Source organism: Ovis canadensis, chromosome 8, assembly GCF_042477335.2.
Source record: "Ovis canadensis isolate MfBH-ARS-UI-01 breed Bighorn chromosome 8, ARS-UI_OviCan_v2, whole genome shotgun sequence".
NCBI classification, from domain to species: domain Eukaryota; kingdom Metazoa; phylum Chordata; class Mammalia; order Artiodactyla; family Bovidae; genus Ovis; species Ovis canadensis.
In genome coordinates, this window is record NC_091252.1 from 84,944,207 (window position 1) to 84,964,528 (window position 20,322).

The 20,322-nt window shown below is 43.6% G+C and overlaps 1 protein-coding gene across 8 annotated transcripts in view; it reads right to left on the reverse strand.

Moving 5' to 3' along the window:
- Positions 1-20,322, reverse strand: part of LRP11 (LDL receptor related protein 11) — an 84,022-nt gene that overhangs the window by 46,639 nt on the left and 17,061 nt on the right. For 6 of the 8 annotated variants that reach the window (XM_069598681.1, XM_069598684.1, XM_069598683.1 and 3 more), the window contains exons 3-5: positions 8,025-8,166; positions 3,627-3,752; positions 2,632-2,838 (exon numbers count right to left, since the gene is read on the reverse strand). In XM_069598681.1, the coding sequence (XP_069454782.1) occupies positions 2,632-2,838; positions 3,627-3,752; positions 8,025-8,166 (475 nt within the window). Of the gene's footprint in view, positions 1-2,631; positions 2,888-3,626; positions 3,753-8,024; positions 8,167-20,322 lie in introns of all 8 variants that reach the window. The other 2 variants (XR_011258670.1, XR_011258669.1) reach the window with 1 other exon arrangement.

Sequence of the window (20,322 nt, forward strand, 5' to 3'; positions counted from 1 at the left end):
CTTGGGTCTCCACTCTGTTTTCAGCTAATTCATTCACGTTCACACATGCCTCTCCAAGAAAGTGACAGAGCAGGAGTTCACCTGCCGTGGCCTCTGAGAACTTCGTTCGGTCGGTCAACTTCATCCCTGCTGCCAAAGACACCTGCTCCCCCCCCACCCCCCCACCCCGCCCCGACTCTGCTTCTTAGGTAGCTCTCTTCTCCATATAAACATTTCATATGGAGAAAATGGATTAAGACAAAGTCCAAGCCTTGTATGAAGTGACAAAGTTCTCCCATTAGGTGGCAGTACCAGCAAGGAATAGATAAAGCAGGTCTCTGAAGGGCACTTGCCTAATGGTTTAGTTATTAAGATTCTGCCCTTCCAGTGCAGAGGCTGTGGGTTCAATCCCTATTTGGGGAACAAAGATATCTGTGGTATGACCAAGGTTTTGCTTTTTTTGTTTTGTTTTTAAAATCTTTTGTAGGGTATTTTGTAGATATATTTGTATCAAAGCACTTTAAAATTTACAAAGTAGATAACTTTGTAGATAAATTTACAAAGTAGATTAGAAGGAAATATTAGAAGTTAATGTCAATAAAAGGGTGGTATTTTAAGTTATTTCCGTTTTCATTATTTGCATCTTCTGGATCTTCTATAATGAACAAAATAGTTTCATAAAGAAGTTTCTGAAATAGTGAGAGACTATTTTGGTAATATTTTGTCTGTGCAGTTCGGCCTCTTGTCTGATTGAGAAAAGATAATGGACCAGTGTGGAAGAGAAAGGAGACAGGCAGGCCCTTGATATTGTTTCTTACTTAAATGTGAAGGGTGTACTAACAGGGGGTCTGATGATCAAGGTGCTGGGTGCTTTCTGTCTTTCCATCAGTCACCAGGTCTTTGGGAAGGTTATAAAGGAAACGGCTGGGAAAGCTGATGTGTGGGGGCTGTTTGGCACTCAGGCGACAGGAGCCCTGCCAGGAGTGCGATCCCCACTGCGCTGCTGGCATCACTAGCCTTTGGCCCTCAGGAGCAGAAGCAAGCCCACCCAATACCCTCTAGTCCAGATCCTGGCCAACCTGCTAAAAGACAATGCGATCTGCCTTACACAAAGGCCTTTGCTGTGGGCTTCCCAGGTGGTGCTAAGTGGTAAAGAACCCACCTGCCAATGCAGGAGAAGTTAGAGACACTGGTTTGATCCCTGGGTCAGAAAGATCCCCTGGAGGAGGGCATGGCAACCCAGTATTCTTGCCTGGAGAACCCCATGGACAGAAGAGCCTGGTGGGCTACAGTCCATAGGGTCACAAAGAGTTGGACACCACTGAAGTGACTTAGCACGCACGTGCACAAAGGCCTTTTCTACTTACTTTTTTCTCCATGCAACCTACTCTGGTCAGTTGTGGTGTTAACCCTGCCCTCAGTTTGAAGCTCAGTCCTTGGTTTGTCCCTTTCTGGGCTTCCTTGGTGACTCAGTGGTATATAATCTGCCTGCCAATGCAGGAGACACAGGTTTGATCCCTGGGCTTGGAAGATCCCCTGGAGAAGGAAATGACAACCCACTCCAATATTCGTGCCTGGGAAATCCCATGGACAAAAAAGCATGGCAGGCTACAGTCCATGGGGTCACAAAAGAATCAGACATGACTTAGCAATGACAGAAGAACAGATTTTGGTAAAATGTATGCAGAGTTTGAGTTCTGAAAGACATTCACAAAAGCATACAGAAATGTGATCATCTATATTTCTCTCTCCTATGTCATATAACTATTCAAATATAAAAGTGTAAAAAAATTTTTAAGAGAATCCTGTAATGCTTTAGGAGTATGAATGTATTTTAAAACATTATTAGCGATCTTTTAAAAAAAGATGATAGATTTAGTTAAATTGGAGGCATGAAACTGAATTGCTAGCACATGCTACTTTTTCAACATAGCACATTATTTTCTTTACATTCACTTGCTTAGTGTGAAGAGGATTTACATAAACATGTAGGGGCTATACTGTTTCACCTCACAATAACCTAAAATTTAGCACTTAGGGCATTAGTTTCCTTTAACATAGGTGTTAAAACTTTTAAACTCCACCTTATTAACAATAAATGTATTGATACCTCTGGAGTATGTATTTTACTCCATTGCTAAGTCGTGTTTGATTCTTTGCAACCCCATGAATGGAAGCCAGGCTTCCCTGTCCTTCATTATCTCCCGAGGTTTGCTCAAACTCATGTCTATTGAGTCAGTGATGTCATTCAACCATCTCGTCCTCTGTTGTCCCCTTTTCCTCCTGCACTCAATCTTTCCCAGCATCAGGGTCTTTTCCAAGGAGTCAGCTCCTCACATCAGGTGGCAAAAGTATTGGAGCTTCGGCTTTAGCATCAGTCCTTCCAATGAATAGTCAGGGTTGATTTCCTTTAGGACTGACTTATTTGATCTCCTCATTATATGTACATATGTGTGAATGTATTTAATAGGTGTTCCTTGCTATAAATAATCAGCAAAAATGTCAGGTTTTTTTCTTTTTCGCCAAATCATTTGCTTTAAGTCTGTCCTTTCTTTTAAGGTATGTCCTTAACACTCTTCAAATAGAAGCTTACTTTGAGCCAAGTGTCCTAGAAAATGAGACTCCTTGAGAAAACTGGCTTCAAGTCCTTACCTGGCATCTCAAGATCAATGCGACTTTCTGGTCCCCAAAAGGTGGAATGATTACTCTTCTCTGAGGTTGATAATTCAGGTGGCTGTTTTGGGGTGGTAGCTTCCTCAGACTTTTCTAGCGACGCACTCTGGCCTGCATCTGTGCTTGGTCCCGTGGCTCTAGGCTGTGCCGTGGTTGTGTGGGTCACCATCTTTCGGTTAACGCTCGCTGAGAGTGAGAGAACTGCTATCAGTTAGGTGTCTCCCCTGACCTTTACCTAAAACCACAACATTTGCAACAGATTTAAAGCATATCATCTAAGATATTTCAGAGCCTCATAGCAAACCACTAGCTCTTGTTTCCAAATAAGTAATCAGTTCTCTTTTAAGAATTAGCTTTCTGAAAATTCTCATAAAGAAATAGACAAAGATACACTTCAGCCTAAAGTTCTGAGATAAGTCTCCCTTCCTCAAGTTCTTCATTCAAGTACTTTCAGTTCTTCAGTCAACTTTTCACAGCCCGTCTTCCTTTCTTGCGGTGTTTATGTACACATTGTTGTTGTTCAGTTGCTAAATCATGTCTGACTTATGTCCCCATGAGCTGCAATATGCCAGGCTTCCCTGTCCTTCATTATCACCCTGAGTTTGCTCAGATTCACAAGACTGATTTACAGCTCTGACCTAGTGACACCCTAATGTCATAACTTTTCTAAAAAATCTATCAAAACAAAACATTAACTCATTTTAGTTTTTTAAAAAGCGTATGCTAAACAGCCTTTTTAGGATGGGGAAGACTCTTAGAAAACTGAAAGCTATCTCATAAAATGTTAATAATACAAAAATTTGACAGTTATAATTTGCATTAAAGATTTACAGGAAATGTCCATTGAATTTAAGGCATAGCTTGTTCACATGGACTTACACTGAAACCAGCAGAAAAAGAACACTGCCGAGTGTGCCTTTGCTGTCAGAATACAGACATCCCTTCTACCCCCAAACGTGATGCAGGTGACTCACGATTTTGACAGAAAGCTTCATCAGACCCGTCAGGACACTGCTCCACTCCGTCGCAAGCCAACGTGATGTCAATGCAACAGCCATCATCACAAAAGAAGTGGTAGCGTGAGCAGACACTCGAGCATCCTGTATGTAAACAAGTCTCAAGTCACAGGAGTGCAGAAAAGGAAAGGGCTTCCACCGTGTCAGGATTAACCGAGACCGTGTGTATGATGGAATGCCTTTGGGTAAGGAGATGCAAGTAATGAGGGGACACCTAACAGTCTGTGCGGCAGCAGTAGGTTCTGGAAAGGTTAGGGGGTTCCTTCCTGACCCTCCTGACTGAACTCTCAGGAATCACCATGGGCTTTTCGTCTTAGAGTCCTTCTCTAAGCCAACAGTGCTAAAGAGCTGGGAACAGAGCAGCAGCAGCTGCAGGCTTCCCCATCCAGCTCTGAGTTTCCTCCTTCAGGTGACTCTCTCCGCATTCATTTGTTCACCCATCAGATCCTCAGCAGGCCCCCTAACACGGGTTCACCCTCTGCACAGCACTTGGCTGGCTCACCCTATTTTATCAGAGATACTCGTTTTTTTTTTAAGTGTACCATTTTTAAAGTCTTTATTGAATTTTTACAATATTGTTTCTGTTTTATGTTTTAGTGTTTTGGCCCCGAGGTATGTGGGATCTTAGCTACCCGACCAGGGATCAAACCTGTGCCCCCTGACTCCCTGGTAACTATGGAGACAGATCCACATGAACAATTTATCCATGTATTTCTGGATCTGTGGTCTCCGGACTTTTTTTGACTATCTATATCTCCCATCTATAAATCATACGCATGTGCCACTGTAGTAACATATTTTATTTTAATACATGTCATAAAATAGACTGAAAATGTAAAGAAGATTAAAAATGAATACAAATATAAGTACTGATATTTTCTTTTACATCTTAAAAAATGTCTTGACTGTCTGTGGGGGATTCTATATGGAGACCACATAACTGGGTTATCTTGGAAGTGTCTGTTGGCTTGCTCTCTGAGTAGATTGTCGCTTGATTTTTATTCATTTTGACTAGATTATTTTTTGCAAAGCTTGAAAATATATGGCCTCTATATCCAAATCATAGAAACAAGGGTATGTGCTTGCCTGTTTACTACAGAATTTGCCATCTTTGATTACCAGAAAGCAAGCTAGCTGCAGATCTATGTATACAATGAAGGGGACAGAAGCCTTCTCAATCCCCATCTCTCATTTTCAGCGTCTCTATGTGGTGTCCTATAGCTTCCCAGGTGACTTGGTGGTAAAGAATCCACCTGCCAATGCAAGAGACTCAGGTTTGAACCCTGGGTCGGGAAGATCCCCTGGAGAAGGGAATGGCAACCCACTCCTGTATTTTTGCCTGGAGAATCCCATGAACAGAGGAGCCTGTTCTGGGCTATAATCCAGGGGTTTGCAGAGTCAGATACGACTTAGTGACTAAACAGCAGCAGCAGCAGCAGCATGTGGTATCTTATTAACTTTAATTCAGTTTGTTATTCCAATCTAACCAGTGGGTGATTCCAGAAGACAGTTAACACAACAGAATTCTTTTTATTTTCTGTATAAAGTTACATACATAAGATCTCTATCTCTCAAAGTTGCTCAGTTGGGTCAGACTCTTTGTGATTCCCCTGGGCTGTAGCCCACCTGGCTCCTCTGTCCATGGGGTTATCCTGGCAGTAAGACCCAAGTGGGTTGCCATTCCCTTCTCCAGGGGATCTTCCCAACCCAGGGATCAAACCCTGGTCCCCCACATTGCAGTCAGATTTTTTTTTTTTTTTTACCATCTGAACCACCAGGGAAGCCCTACATAAAGCCTATTTCACCTGCCTGGCCTTTCAGTAAAAAGAGGTGAATCATATCACCCTCTGCAGCTTCAAATACACTTTTGTCATCTTGAGAAAGGCCAGAAATGTACAACTGGCAACTTGGCTGCTCTCTAGTTGCCTTGGGAGCCCAGAAGACTGGCCAGGGTAAATAAATCAAAGCAACAAGTAGCTGGTTGATGTCAGCCCTTTGCCTCCATCAGCTCAGGCCATTTTTCCCTTTGCTGATTTCTGTAGGGCTGACAGCTGCCCAGGAGCACTTTGGTCCCTGGCTGGGGAGCCCTGTTCCCAGGAGCACAGCCCTCCGAGCTCAGCACCTCCCCACTGGCTGTGACCTCAGCTGGACTGGATGCCATTGTTTCGTACTCGCCACCTACCCTACTTCCTGCCCCAGTGCACAGTCAGCATTGCCAGGTTTGTTCTAGGTAACTGGCTCTTCTGTATAGCTGCAGTAAATCCACAAACAAGGCCTTGCTCCAATACGGACTGGGATGCTGGCTGGCTCATTCTCCATCGCCGACTCACAATCCTCTACTGGACTGGAGTTGGGGATACTATTTGCAGCCACCCTTCCTTCCTCCAGGTCAAATCGAACTGTGGTTGAACAGGAGTGAGCCAACGTGATTTTTTTTTTAAGATTTACTTGTTTATTTTGGGCTGCACTAGGTCTCTGTTGCTATGCTCAGTCTTTCTCTAGTTACAGAGAAGGGGGGCTACTCTTCAGTTGGGTGTGAGGGCTTCTCACTGTGGTGGCTTCTCTTGATGCCCAGCATGGGCTCTAGGGCACGCGGGCTTCAGTAGTTGTGGCACATGGCAGGGCTTAGTTACTCTGAGGCATGTGCAGCCTTCCTGGACCAGGGATCAAACCCGTGTCCCTTGCATTGGCAGGTGGATTTTTAACTGCCAGATCACAAGGAAAGCCAGCCGACCTAATCTTGAATGTTGCTAGTGTCTGTATCTTGCTAGCACTGGATCTTTGTGGAAGGCACATTAACAAGGTGGCAGAGTTCTTAGAATTCTAAAGTCTCCTTCCTTCATTTCTAACATGCACACTGACCCTTGTCTTTGGTGGAAGACAAGGTCAGCCAAAGTACAAGCAAATCCAATCATTTTATTCTTTCTCCTCACTGCTCGCTTGATTGTGATCCAAATATGGAGGAATCAAGGATATAGGAGACAGGCTACAAGTTTGCTAGAGCCAGGGTTAGTGAAGGGTCACTAATCAGGGCTGGGGATCAGGTCTGTGGAACTCAGCACCCATGCTCGCCTCCTTGCACACAGTTGCCATTCATGGCAGATGCTGAGAAAGTATCCCCAGTGACAGGACTCTAGACACACACACACGATCTCTGCAATACCTCTATAGCTTTAGTGCCGCCAAGTTCCATTTACATTTTTTTTAACTTAATGAGCTAATCTTAGAACTGTAGATATTTGGGAAAACAAGAAACAGATAAATGAGAGAAATGAGTTTACAGTGAGCAACAGAATGTGGGAACCATTATATATACGTCGAGCTATATTATCAATGTATCTGTGCTTCTGTGTAAAGTGTCCATGAAAAGTTTTCATCAGTCCTTTTAAATTGACATGTGCACTGTATATGTTTTAATTTGTTTTAAATCTACCTCTTAGCTGCGTTCTTGGAACATTGTATCAACTAGCCCACCCTCCTTTAAATACAAGGGTGGTCCCCACCTTCTCCTGGGAAACCCAGATGTCTTTTACGAAACTGAGTCAAGGAAAGATGGGGCATCTCTAAGGCCCTGTGACTCACATAGCCTATTGTCATCCCCTGGAGTGTAAAGTGCTCCACTCTACTCCCGCCCTACTCCAGCAGTATCACTTAACATGAAATATAGTGGAGCCTAGTTTTGTAATCATATTTTTAGTTAAGATTTTCCCATTCAGCAACAGCCAAAAATAAAATGGAAGGGCCCATTATATTGCCCAGCTAGGATATAAAATGGCAATTTTTTTAAAAATGTGGACCATTTTTAAAGTTTTTTTTTGAATTTGTTACAATATTGCTTCTGGTTTTTTAAAATAATTTTATTTATTTATTTTTGACTGGGCCGGGTCTTCAATGCTGCTCGGGCTTTTTCTCTAGCTCTGGTGTGAGGGCTCCTCATTGCAGTGGCCGCCCTTGTTGCAGAGCACGGACTCTGGGGCATGCAGGCTGCAGTAGTTGCTGCACGTGTGCTCGGTAGATGTGGCTTCTGGGTACAATTTAGTTGCTCCGCCGTGTGTGGGAATCTTCCTGGACCAGGGATAGAACCTGTGCCCCCTGCATTGGCAGATGGATTCTTTACCACTGAGCCACCAGGGAAGCCCTCGCTTCTGTTCTGTGTTTTGGTGTTTTGCCCTCAAGGCATGTGGGCATCTTAACTCCCTGGCCAGGGATGGAACCTGCAATCCCTGCCCTGGAAGATGAAGCCTCAACCACTGGACGCCAGGGAAGCCCCTAAAATGCCAGTTTAATACCACCCTTCCATCCACAGCCTGGCCTCTGTTGGCCACCGTGAATGTGAGGGAAGGGCTTTCTTCTCACCTCCTGTGGAGAAGGCCATGGGAAGCACAGTCACTGAGATGTTGTCGGAGCTCCTCTGTCCGGCAGTGTCCATCACTGTCAACTGAAAGGTGTATGTTCCTTCCCGCAGATGGGACAGCTTCAGGGTTCCGGACTGAGGCACCTGATACCCAAACAGGAAACATCATAGTTAAGAGCCTGAAGCACAGAATCTGACATCCTCCTGAGCTGGAAATCAGTGCCATCCTTGGAGCAGTCCTATGACCCCCTTCTCCACTCCTGGTCCTAGGTCTCAGAATACTGATCACACACAATTTTGGCAGGCTGGCCAGGAGACTTGAGTTCCATTGGGTTTGGGGCCTGACACCCCCTTTCTTTGGGAAACTTCCCTCCCACCCCCACTCACATGGTTGCAAGGGAAGGGTCATTATGACCCCTCCCTATGGCCACAGGGGCGTGGCTAAGCCAAAGGGAGAGGGTGGCCAGGCAGGTAGTGAAGTGCGGATCTGCCCGGAGGAGGTGGCTGGGCAGACTCTCGCTGTCTCTGACTCTGGCTTAGAATCAGGCAGGCCATACCAGGCGGCAGCTATGTGGCAGGTGACACCACTGTTTATTGCTTCTTGGGACTTAGACAGGAACGCAGGGGAACTCGGGGGCGGGTGATAACCACAGTGGAGTGTGCTGACGGGAGCCCTGCAGCCCCGAGCAACGTGTGTGAGAGAGAGAGGCTCTGTCCTCTCCTCCAGCTGGTCTGCCCAAGCTCAGACCTAAGACTGCCGAAGGCCAGCAGCCTGGAGGTTTGCCACTCCAAGTGTACCGGGTAGACGGGAGGACTGAGTCAGAGTGTGGTTGTGAATGGGGGATGCTGAGTGTGGCCCAGATGAAGTTAATGAAGATTTTAAGAGACCAGGGAAGCACTGAGGCTGGGGGCTGGGTGGGGCATCCACACAGACATCAGCCTCACCCAAGCCCTGGTCAGAGTTTTGTGAAGGCGAGTGAGGTACTGGGCTTCTGGATGTCAACACCTCAGTGTGCCAGTGTCCAACTACACCTCAGCAGGCTGGGCCTTCTCCGGGAAGCCTCTTCCCAACTCTGGGGCTGGAAGGACAGAGCACCCCCCTCTAAGGGGCCTGTCTGTCCTCCTCGGCTCTGAAGGCTCCCTGTGGCTTTCCTAGGTACCTCCTCTCTGAGGCAGGAAAGACTGGATCTAGATCCAGACCTGGGTGCATGCTGATTTCAGTCTTTTCAAATGAAATAACCCTTCCCTGCTTTCTTTCTTTGTGTGTGTGAGTTGACAATCTTTATTAAACGGCAGCTCTAGTTGTCCTTATTCACTTGGCAGGATTAATATGGTTTTTCAAAATAATTTTATTTATATATTGGTTGTACTGGGTCTTCTTGTCTTTTTGTACTGTTCGTGGGGTTCTCGCAGTCACCTGATGTGAAGATCTGACTCCTTGGAAAAGACCCTGATGCTGGGAAAGATTGAAGGCAGGAGGAGAAGGGGAGGTCAGAGGATGAAATGGTTGGATGGCATCACTGACTTGATGGATATGAGTCTGAGCAAACTTTGAGAGATAGCAAATGACAAGGAAGCCTGGCACACTGTGGTCCATGGGGTCGCAGAGTTGGACACCACTTAGCCACTAAACAACAACAGCAACAGCTGGGTCTTTGTCGCTGCTCAGGCCTTGCTCTAGTGGTGGTGCTCAGGCTTCTCACTGCGAAGGCTCTAAGGCACATGGGCTTCCGGGCTCAAGTAGCTGCACATCACTCCCCCGGGGCTCTAGAGCATAGGCTCAGGAGCTGTGGTGCATGGCATGTGGGATCTTCCCAGACTAGGGATCGAACCTGTGTGTACTGCATTGGCAGGTAGATTCTTCACTATTAAGCCACCAGGGAAATCCCTTAATATGGTTTTTAAGGACCCAAATTTCCCTCTGGCCTTTATGGGGCAAGAGCACTCTAGTAAATATAGCCGAGGTATGTAGAAGTTTGTCTCAAAAACTTTTTCAGATAAATCAAGTTTGAAAAGTCTGCTTAGAGGGGAAGGACAGGTACGTCAGATTTTGCCTCTCAGCTACCGATTGGCATGGTGACAATTGATTGTATCCATGGGAAAGCTCTGAGAGCCGCTGGGTTTAGGCACCAACAGAAAAGGTAGATGCTGACAACAGCTGGCAGAGACTGGATCTTGCCTGAAGGGCCTCCGAAGAAGGCTTTGCAATTGGCACCGGTCCACACCTGCAGGCCTTTCCTCTGTAAGCAGAAACTAAGTACAGTAACTTAATACCAAGAGCTTTGTGTGAGATTTATTTTGATAACTGCAAAAGTCAACAAGATCCTCTTAGCCTCCTGTGAAAATTCTTCTGCGAAAGGCTTCTTGCCCCTTCTTGTGCAGCAATTTATTTAAAGAGTTTGCTGTTTCATCTTGTCTCCCAGACCCAGAGAGAAAAGGAAGCAAACACTTTTGACTTTTGGATTTCCCTATTTCACGTTGTTTTTTCCCTCTGTGGTTTTATTTCCTGGATACAGAAAACTCTTTCAAGTTTTTAAGCTGTAAAAGGCAAAACACTAATTTGATTTGATTATTTTTTTAAGCTAATTTTTTTTTTTTTTTGGCATTAGTGATCTTAGTTCCCTAACCAGCGACTGAATGCCCTGCATTGGGAATGCAGAGTTTTAATTATTGGACCACCAAGAAAGACTTCCCTGGTGGCTCAGACAGTAAAGTGTCTGCCTACAATGTGGGAGACCCAAGTTTGATCCCTGGGTCAGGAAGACCCCCTGGAGAAGGAAATGGCAACCCACTCCAGTAGTCTTGCCTGGAAAATCCCATGGACGGAGAAGCGTGATAGGCTACAGTTCACGGGGTTGCAAAGAGTCGGACATGACTGAGCCACTTCACTTTCCTTTGTGACATAGCTTGACATGTGCTTTTTTTTTTTTAATTGAGGTATAGTTGATGTATAATATTAGATAAATTTCAGGTGTATAACTTAGTGAGTCAATAACTACTCCATTTATAGTTACTATAAAATATTGGCTATATTCTCTGTGCTGTACAATACATCTTTGTAGCTTATTTATTTTATACAAAGTAATCTGTACTTTTAATTCCCTGGTCCTTTTTAGTTTAGTTATTTAGCTAACAAATGCTATCTTTCTTCAGCATCAATATAAAAATATATAGAACTGTAAGATAGATGATTTCCCTCCAAGCATCCAGGCATTTCTAGACGTCTCCTCACATTTATGACACTGGGAAGGATTTACATACACACACACATACACACACACATACACACAGATGTATACGTAACATGTCCAATGTTTGTTTGTTTGTTTTTTTTTGGCTAAGCCCCAGGGCATCTGGGATTCCCTACCCAGGAATCAAACCACACCCTCGAGCACTGGAAGCTCAGAGTCTTAGCTGCTGGGAAGTACCACAACACACCCAATTTGTAACTTGAAAGATACATTACCTTTAATAAAACAAAGAACTTCTAATCTCAGCCCAGGATCTGTTCTATAGTAACAGAGGCTTTGATGGTCGGCCTCCAGCTAAATCAATGTATAACTCAGTCTGTTATTCTGGCTCCACTGCACCTCCCTAAAATAGTAATTTAGTGGCAAGGAACATACATTTGCATTTCTTTATATACCACACATATATACATACATGATTATTAGTACAACACTTGGTTACAAAACGAGTACTGCCTGTCTATTCCCCTCACCCCCACAGTTGCTTTTAAAGTATATAAGGCATTGGGCAAATTGTCATAAGTAGTGACAAGATAATGTCATACAAAATATTTTAGTAAGAAATTCCATTGAACCAATGAACCCAAAGGCATGCTAGCTTTCTGCCTCATGTCAGCTTGCAAAACAGAGAACTCTGCTAGTGGTTTGAAGGCCATCAAGATTCTTGTTGTAATCCAGTGCCATCAACCCAGCACACACACAGGCTGGAAGAGACAAGGGGGCAGCTAAATTGACCAGCAGAGGCCAGAACATAAATTGCTATTATTAATACAATTGTCTAGATAATTCAGGTGGACATGCTTAGGTTCTGTTCTTTAGTTATGTGTTCCTTTTTCTATTTACTTTTCATCACAGATATGACCCAAAATTTCATAAAAGAAGCAAAATGAACTCAACTGTCTGTATTTTCTTAGTTAAAAAAAAGAGTAGTGAAAGTGTTAGTTGCTCAGTCGTGTCCGACTCTTTGCCTCTATCTCAGCCCAATCAGAGAATAATCATCTTCTTACAAACTTAGGAAGAAGGGCTAGAGGCATGAAGAAGCAGCATATAAAATCCAAGGGGTTGAGCAAAGTTAGCTGCTGACTGTGTAGAAACATATGACATAGAAATAGAGGAAATGGGGATGTCTCTGATGGTCCAGTGGTTAAGAATCTTCCTGTCAATGCAAGGTGCACAGGTTTAATCCCTGCTCTGGGAAGATTCCACTTGTCATGGGGCAAGTGAGCCCTCATGCTGTGACTACTGCAGCCCATGTGCCCTAGAGCCCATGCTCTAAGATGAGAGAAGCCACTGCAGTGAGAAGCCTGGGCACCAAAATGAAGAGTAGGCTTCACTTGCCACAACTACAGAAAGCCCTTGTGCAGCCATGAAGACCCAGCCTAGCCCCAAATAAAGGATCTGCCTGCCAATGCAGGAGATGCAGGAAATGTGAGCTTGATCCCTGGGTTGGGAAGATCCCCTGGAGAAGGGATAAGCTACCCACTCCAGTATTCTTAGCCTTCCCTGGTGGCTCAGATGGTAAAGAATTCACCTGCAGTGTGGGAGACCTGGGTTCGATCCCTGGGTTGGGAAGATCCCCTGGAGGAGGGCATGGCCACCCACTCCAGTATTCTTGCCTGGAGAATCCTCATGGACAGAGGAGCCTGGTGGGCTACAGTCCGTGCTGTCACAAAGAGTTGGACATGACTGAGCAACTAAGGACAGCACAACACAGCATATGATTCGAAATTCCATGCTTGTAGTCGCTGTAGAATCCTATCTCCGAGTTAGCAGAGCTTTTTTTTTTCTTTTAATATAAATTTATTTATTTTAGTTGGAGGCTAATTACTTTACGATATTGTATTGGTTTTGCCATACATTGACATGACTCTGCCACAGGTGTACATGTGTTCCCCATCTTGAACACCCCCTCCCACCTCCCTCCCCATCCCATTCCTCTGGGTCGTCCCAGTGCACCAGCCCCGAGCACCCTGTATCATGCATCGAACCTGGACTGGCGATTTGTTTCACATATGATATTATACATGTTTCAATGTCATTCTCTCAAACCATCCCACTCTTGCCCTCTCCCACAGAGTCCAAAAGACTGTTCTATACATCTGTGTGTCTTTTGCTGTCTTGTATACAGGGTTATCGTTATCATTTTCTAAATTGCATATATATGTGTTAGTATACTGTATTGGTGTTTTTCTTTCTGGCTTATTTCACTCTGTATAATAGGCCCCAGTTTCATCCACCTCATTTGAACTGATTCAAATGTGTTCTTTTTAATGGTAGAGTAATCTTCCATTGTGTATATGTACCACAGCTTTCTTATCCATTCATCTGCTGATGGACATTTAGGTTGCTTCCATGTCCTGGCTATTATAAACAGTGCTGCGATGAACATTGGGGTACATGTGTCTCTTTCTATTCTGGTTTCCTCAGTGTGTATGCCCAGCAGTAGGATTGCTGGGTCATATGGCAGTTCTATTTCCAATTTTTCAAGGAATCTCCACACTGTTCTCCATAGTGGCTGTACTAGTTTGTATTCCCACCAACAGTGTAAGAGGGTTCCCTTTTCTACAAGCATTTATTGCTTGTAGACTTTTGGATAGCAGCCATTCTGACTGGCATGAAATGGTACCTCATTGTGGTTTTGATTTGCATTTTCCTGATAATAAGTGGTGTTGAGCATCTTTTCATGTGTTTGTTAGCCATCTGTATGTCTTCTTTGGAGAAATGTCTGTTTAGTTCTTTGGCCCATTTTTTGATTGGGTCGTTTATTTTTCTGGAATTGAACTGCAGGAGTTGCTTGTATATTTTTGAGATTAATTCTTTGTCAGTTGCTTTGTTTGCTATTATTTTCTCCCATTCTGAAGGCTGTATTTTCACCTTGCTTATAGTTTTCTTTGTTGTGCAGAAGCTTTTAATTTTAATTAGGTGCATTTTCTTATTTTTGCTTTTATTTCCAATATTATTGGAGGTGGGTCAGAGAATCCTGCTGTGATTTATGTCAGAGAGTGTTTTGCCTATGACTTCCTCTAGGAGTTTTATAGTTTCTGGTCTTATATTTAGATCTTTAATTCATTTTGAGTTTATTTTTGTGTATGGTGTTAGAAAGTGTTCTGGTTTCTTCTTTTACAAGTGGTTGACCAGTTTTCCCAGCACCACTTGTTAAAGAGATTGTCTTTTCTCCATTGTATATTCTTGCCTCCTTTGTTGAAGATAAAGTGTCCATAGGTGCATGGATTTATCTCTGGGCTTTCTATTTTGTTCCATTGATCTATATTTCTGTCTTTGTGCCAGTACCATACTGTCTTGATGACTGGGGCTTTGTAGTAGAGCCTGAAGTCAGGCAGGTTCCTCCATTTCCATTCTTCTTTCTCAAGATTGCTTTGGCTATTCAAGGGTTTTTGTATTTCCATACAAATTGTGAAATTATTTTTTCTAGTTCTCTGAAAAATACCATTGGTAGCTTGATAGGGATTGCATTGAATCTATACATTGCTTTGGGTAGCATACTCATTTTCACTATATTGATTCTTTCGATCCATGAACATGGTATATTTCTCCATCTATTTGTGCCCTCTTTGATTTCTTTCACCAGTGTTTTATAGTTTTCTATATATAGGTCTTTAGTTTCTTTAGGTAGATATATTCCTAAGTATTTTATTCTTTTCATTGCAATGCTGAATGGAATTGTTTCCTTAATTTCTCTTTCTGTTTTCTCATTGTTAGTGTATAGGAATTCAAAGGATTTCTGTGTGTTGATTTTATATCCTGCAACTTAGCAGAGCATTAAGCCTTCTGCATTCTTATTCCAAGAATCATTCCTTAGAAAGACCTGAACCACAGCTCATGTACAAAGCAGCTGCCTGTTGTGGTCTAAAAAGGTCAGATACTCCTTACACACACACACACACACACACACACACACACACACACACACACAGTCCTTTAAAACCTCTAAAATCTCTCCCCCACCCCTAACCTCACCCCACTACCCACACCGAAATAGAAGTGCCAGGACCTTTGAAGGGAGAGTGACAGGAAGTCAGGTTTAAATGCAAGAGGACCTGGAAGCCCAGATTGACTGAAGATTTTGTGATGCCAGAAACCAATTGTGCTGTAAATTTAGTGTTCCTGACCAGGAAAAAGACTTCAAAGCTCCTGCTGCTATTGGAGTAGAGCTTTCACAACTTAGCTTACTCAGATTTATTTTTCATAAGGTAATAACTTTTGTTTTTTCCCCAGGGAGATTATTTTTAAACCTTTTCTAACAAGTATTTTTCTTAAAAAAAAAAAAAGCAGTTAAATATTGGAGGCCTTGAGCTACTGTGTTTAAAAAAATTCATGCCTAAAGAGTATTCTACCTCAAGGCTCTAGGTTAACTTTGAAACAAAACAGGTATGAATTATTCATATATTATGCTCTCATGTATCTTCCTGTTTAAGTGGAACAGTAAATCCTAGGATTTGCTGTTGGTTGGGGGTAGGTTTTTTTTTTTTTTTACTGACTGACATCACCCTTAATTCTTGAAACAAGATACAAAGAAATCCTTAAAGCCACCATGGAATATTCATACATGTGCACCAACTTATCCCCAGATATTTCTTAGGAAATTTTCAGCCTAGATAATCTTCTGTGGGCTGAAATGATTAAAAATGCCCTGTGGGCTGCTGTAACTTTTTTTGTCCTTTATTAAAATCTTCAGGTGAATAAAATAGTGGAGAGGCAGTAATGTAGGTGAAATTTTGCTGAGGTCCATATCTGTTTTGGTGCCCTGACATATGGTGGGTTTTTTTTGCTTCTCTGTCTCCCCTTCTGTCTTTGCTCTCACCCCTGGGAAACCACTATTCTCTGGTTTTTCAGTGTCAAAACCCGCACTTTTGGGGGGCTTCCTTGATGATCCAGTGGTTAAGAATCTGCCTACCAGTGCAAGGGTGCTTAGTTGCTCAGTCATACCCAACTCTTTGCAACCCCATGGACTGTAGACTGCCAGGCTCCTCAGTACATGGGATTCTCCAAGCAAGAATGCTGGAGTGGATTGCCATTCCCTTTTCCAGGGCCAATACAAGGGACATGAGTTCAATTCCTGTCTGGGAAGATCCTGTGTGTCTCAGAGCAACTTGGCCCATGTGCCACAACTACTAAGCCCATGTCTACAGCCTTCAGGCTGCAACTCCTGAGAACACACATCAACGACTGAAGCTTGCACACCCTAGAGCCCATGCTCAGCATCAAGAGAAGCCACCACAATGAGAAGCCCAAGCACTGCAAGGAAGAGAAGCCCATAAATAAAATAAATGTCTTAAAAAAAAAAGACACTGCACTTTTCAAAAAAGTCCTGTTTAGGGAAAAAAAAAAAAAAAAAAAGAGAGAGAGGAAGGAAAACAACAACAACAACAAAAAAAACACTGTCCAGAAACCAGTGGGAAAATGATGGTCCTCAAGAAATGAATCAGTGGAACTCTGCTTCCTTGGGTGATTACAAAAGGGGACTGCGTGGGACGTATAAAAGTGTCACTGTTGCTTCTAAATCTGTTAAGTAATTCCAAAAGAAACATATTATACTGGGATCTCCAGAGGGATGTGTATGTGTGGGAGGGGGAGAGTGTCTGGAAACCAGTGGAAAACTGGTGGTCCCCAGGAAATGAATCAGTGGAACTATAACTGTTTCCCTGAGTCAATACAAAAGGGGCCTGAATGGGACTTGGTTACAAAAGTGTCACTGTTACTTTCAAACTCACTGTTTGTTAAGGTTACTAAATTTAAGTAATTCTGAAATAAACACATTATCCTGTATCTCCAAAAGGGGGGGAAAAAAACCATACTGTTTGACCCAGATTGATCTGGGGTGGCCTCCACCTGTAATTGAGGGCTTTGGTTCTGGAGACTGAGGTCGGGGCACGACAGTGAGAGCTGAATCCTAGACACTAGACCAGAGGTCAGGGACAAGGCCCTGCCCCTTCGGCTTGGCAGAAAAGAATCCCACAAAGACGGGAAGCAGTGAAACAAGTGTTTCTTAGGAGGAAAAAGAATGCAGTACATGTGGACGGACACACAGGCGGATTCAGAGAGAGTCATGCCCTAGTGGCAGTCTCAATCACTTTTATGGGATATTTTTTCATTTGGGTGTCCTTTGGCCGATCATTTTGATTTGCCTGGTTGAGAATCCGTATTGCGAACATTTCAGGATCCTCCCACATGTGCACGCACATCTCTCAGGCAAGATGGATTCCACCAAAGAGGTCTATGGGTAGAATTGACATCACTCCCCTTTTGACCTCCAAGGAGCTTTCTAGTTGGGAGTGTCTCCTTGATTTCAAGAATGAGAAATATGTAATATGTGGTCTCTAATCTTTTATCTGGGCAGGGGCCCAGCCTCCTCTCTCGATGGTCCCTCTATGATATTTTGGAGTTTCTGTCCACAGAGAACAAACTCCAATGCTCACCCTGGGTGTGTGTGTAGAGGGGTGGGGGTGGGGGACATGAGGTGGGGGGTCCATCTATCTCCTACCTCAAGACCAGAGTTTGGAGGATTTCCTCCACAGGCACTGGAGGTATGAGGTTTTGTTCCCTGTTAAAGGCCTTCTGGGCACTGTTGAACACAGGGAGTAAGTATTTGGGGTTCCTTGGGAGAATCTCTAAGAGAACATTACCCAGGCACCAACATAGTCTGTCTGGGTGCAAGACAGGACTACCAGAGACCACGTGGATACCATCGAAGGAAAGATGATCTCAGAATAAGTAGAATAACATGCTTTTTGACTATTTACTCTGTGCTGCTCACTGTTCCAGGGGTCTTATTTGCATTTGCATTTCATCCTTTCATCACAGTAATAATGTTAGGAGAACCACTGACTGAAGCCGCACACTCACTCCGGCCACGTTCGACAGGAACCACTTGCATGAGTTACCCTACAGTAGTAAGGAGCGTGGAACCTATTGAACTACCTCCAACTGAAAGACTTCGGCAAAGGTCAGAAGAAGGGAGCAGATGCCAGTCCGTATGTCCTACCGTGTGTGTGCGTGTGTGTGTGCGCGCGCGTGCGTGTGTGTGTATGCGTGTGTGTGTGCGCTGTAGCTTCAGTTATTTCCACCTCTGCGTGACCCCATGGATGGCAGCCTGCTGTACTACTTTGTCCATGGGATTCTCCAGACAACAATACTAGAGGGGGTTGCAGTGTCTCTTTATGTCTCCTGCATTGGCAGGCAGGTTCTTTATCTCTATGTCCTACCAACCTCCCAGAATCCTTCTCGCTGGAATCCATCTTGGCTGAGCAATGTGTGCGCTACCAGGAAGGACCTTGAGTCAGAATGATTGGCCAGAGACAACCTGGAAACTAATCCCATCACCGTAAAGGCCAAGACGGTGAGCCAAGTGGCAGAGCAGTTCTCCTGAGTCCCCTTATCCTGCTGTTCTCCACCCAGGCACCTCTTCCCAGTGAGTTCTCTTACTTTGTCAGCACCTGTGTCTCCTTGGAACATTTGTGCTGGAGTGTTAGACAAGAGCCCAGTCTTGGGCCATGGAAGGGTGTCCCTGTTCATGCAACGATAATACCTTGAAAGAGGCCTTTTTGTTATCCCATCTGGCACAGGGAAGCGGTGAATCGAGGATTCAAAAACCATAGCCAAGCAGAGGCTGTGTTAGACTTTCTCTTTCATTCACTGTTAAACTGACTCACTGAGGGAGGAAAGAAATAGTTGAAATGTGATAGGAAGCTTTCTCAGTTATTTATTAATATCATTTCTCTTTTTAAAATTTAGAAACGGTCTACTCCCCTTTGCTCCTCTACCCCTACCCCCATGGCCTAGAATATCTAGGATAACTTTTATTAAAGAGATTTGTTTCATGAAGACTAGATATTGTCCAGTAGCCAAGAAAAAACAATAGGTGTCTAGGATCTCCTTTGATGAGATGCAAAGTAATTGTTAGATAGCTCTTAGCGGCCCTTCCTAACATCAGTGTGAGGTGAGAGTATGGAACAATGCTGATCTTGCCAGGAAGGATGATAAAAATTTGAGGGTTAAAAGGGAAGCTTTTGAAAGGTTAGCAAAATAGTCAATCTTTTTTTTTTTTTTTTAAAGGAGCTGATCAATTAGCGAGTGTTAGCATCCTAGTGAGTACAAAGTATAGTTCTAGGCTTCAGGAGGTAAAGGGAAAAAATATTAAGAAAGGAAGAAACAAAGATGAGAAGGAAGAGGAAGGACAGAAGGAAGAAGAAATGGAAGAAGGAAGAGAGGAGGGAGGGGAGGGAAAGAGGTAGGGGGAGAAATCCTGGCAGCATCCAAATGACTGAAATCCCTATCTACTCATCACTCTGTCCCTCACTGAAAATAACTCTAAAGAAATCCTTCATAATCCTTATAAATTCTGTTGTGATAGTATAGATTTTATATATTTTCTTGACCTGTTATCAAAAAACATAAGTGAAAAACAGAAGACAGATATAATTATTAATAGCCTTTACTGTTCAAAGATTACATGGGTTCTCTGGAACTTTGTGTATTGGTTAAACAACCCAGGCTGTCTTGAAAACCCTGCTAACTAAATGTTTAGAAAGTCTTTCAATATGTTTTTTAATATTCTCCTTAACATATATGATTCTTTCCTTTTGTGGTCATTTTCAGTATTGACCCAGATTATATCCCAGAGAATCTGACTGAGGAAGGGTAAACCACAAAACATCTACGTAAGACAGAAGACAATTTGAAATTTGACATTTATTTTGTGTTCTCTTTCCCCTAGGACAAAAAGTCAATATTCTTCTTTCTATTCATGTTCCTTTCCCAGAAAACCTCTTCTCTAAGCTTCAGCTTTAAAACATTATTTTAATCCGTTTTCAGTTCAGTTCAGTTCAGTTGCTCAGTCATGTCCAACTCTGCGACCCCATGAATCGCAGCACGCCAGGCCTCCCTGTCCACCACCAACTCCCGGAGTTCACTCAGACTCATGTTCATCGAGCCAGTGATGCCATCCAGCCATCTCATCCTCTATCGTCCCCTTCTCCTCCTGCCCCCAATCCCTCCCAGCATCAGAGTCTTTTTCAATGAGTCAACTCTTTGC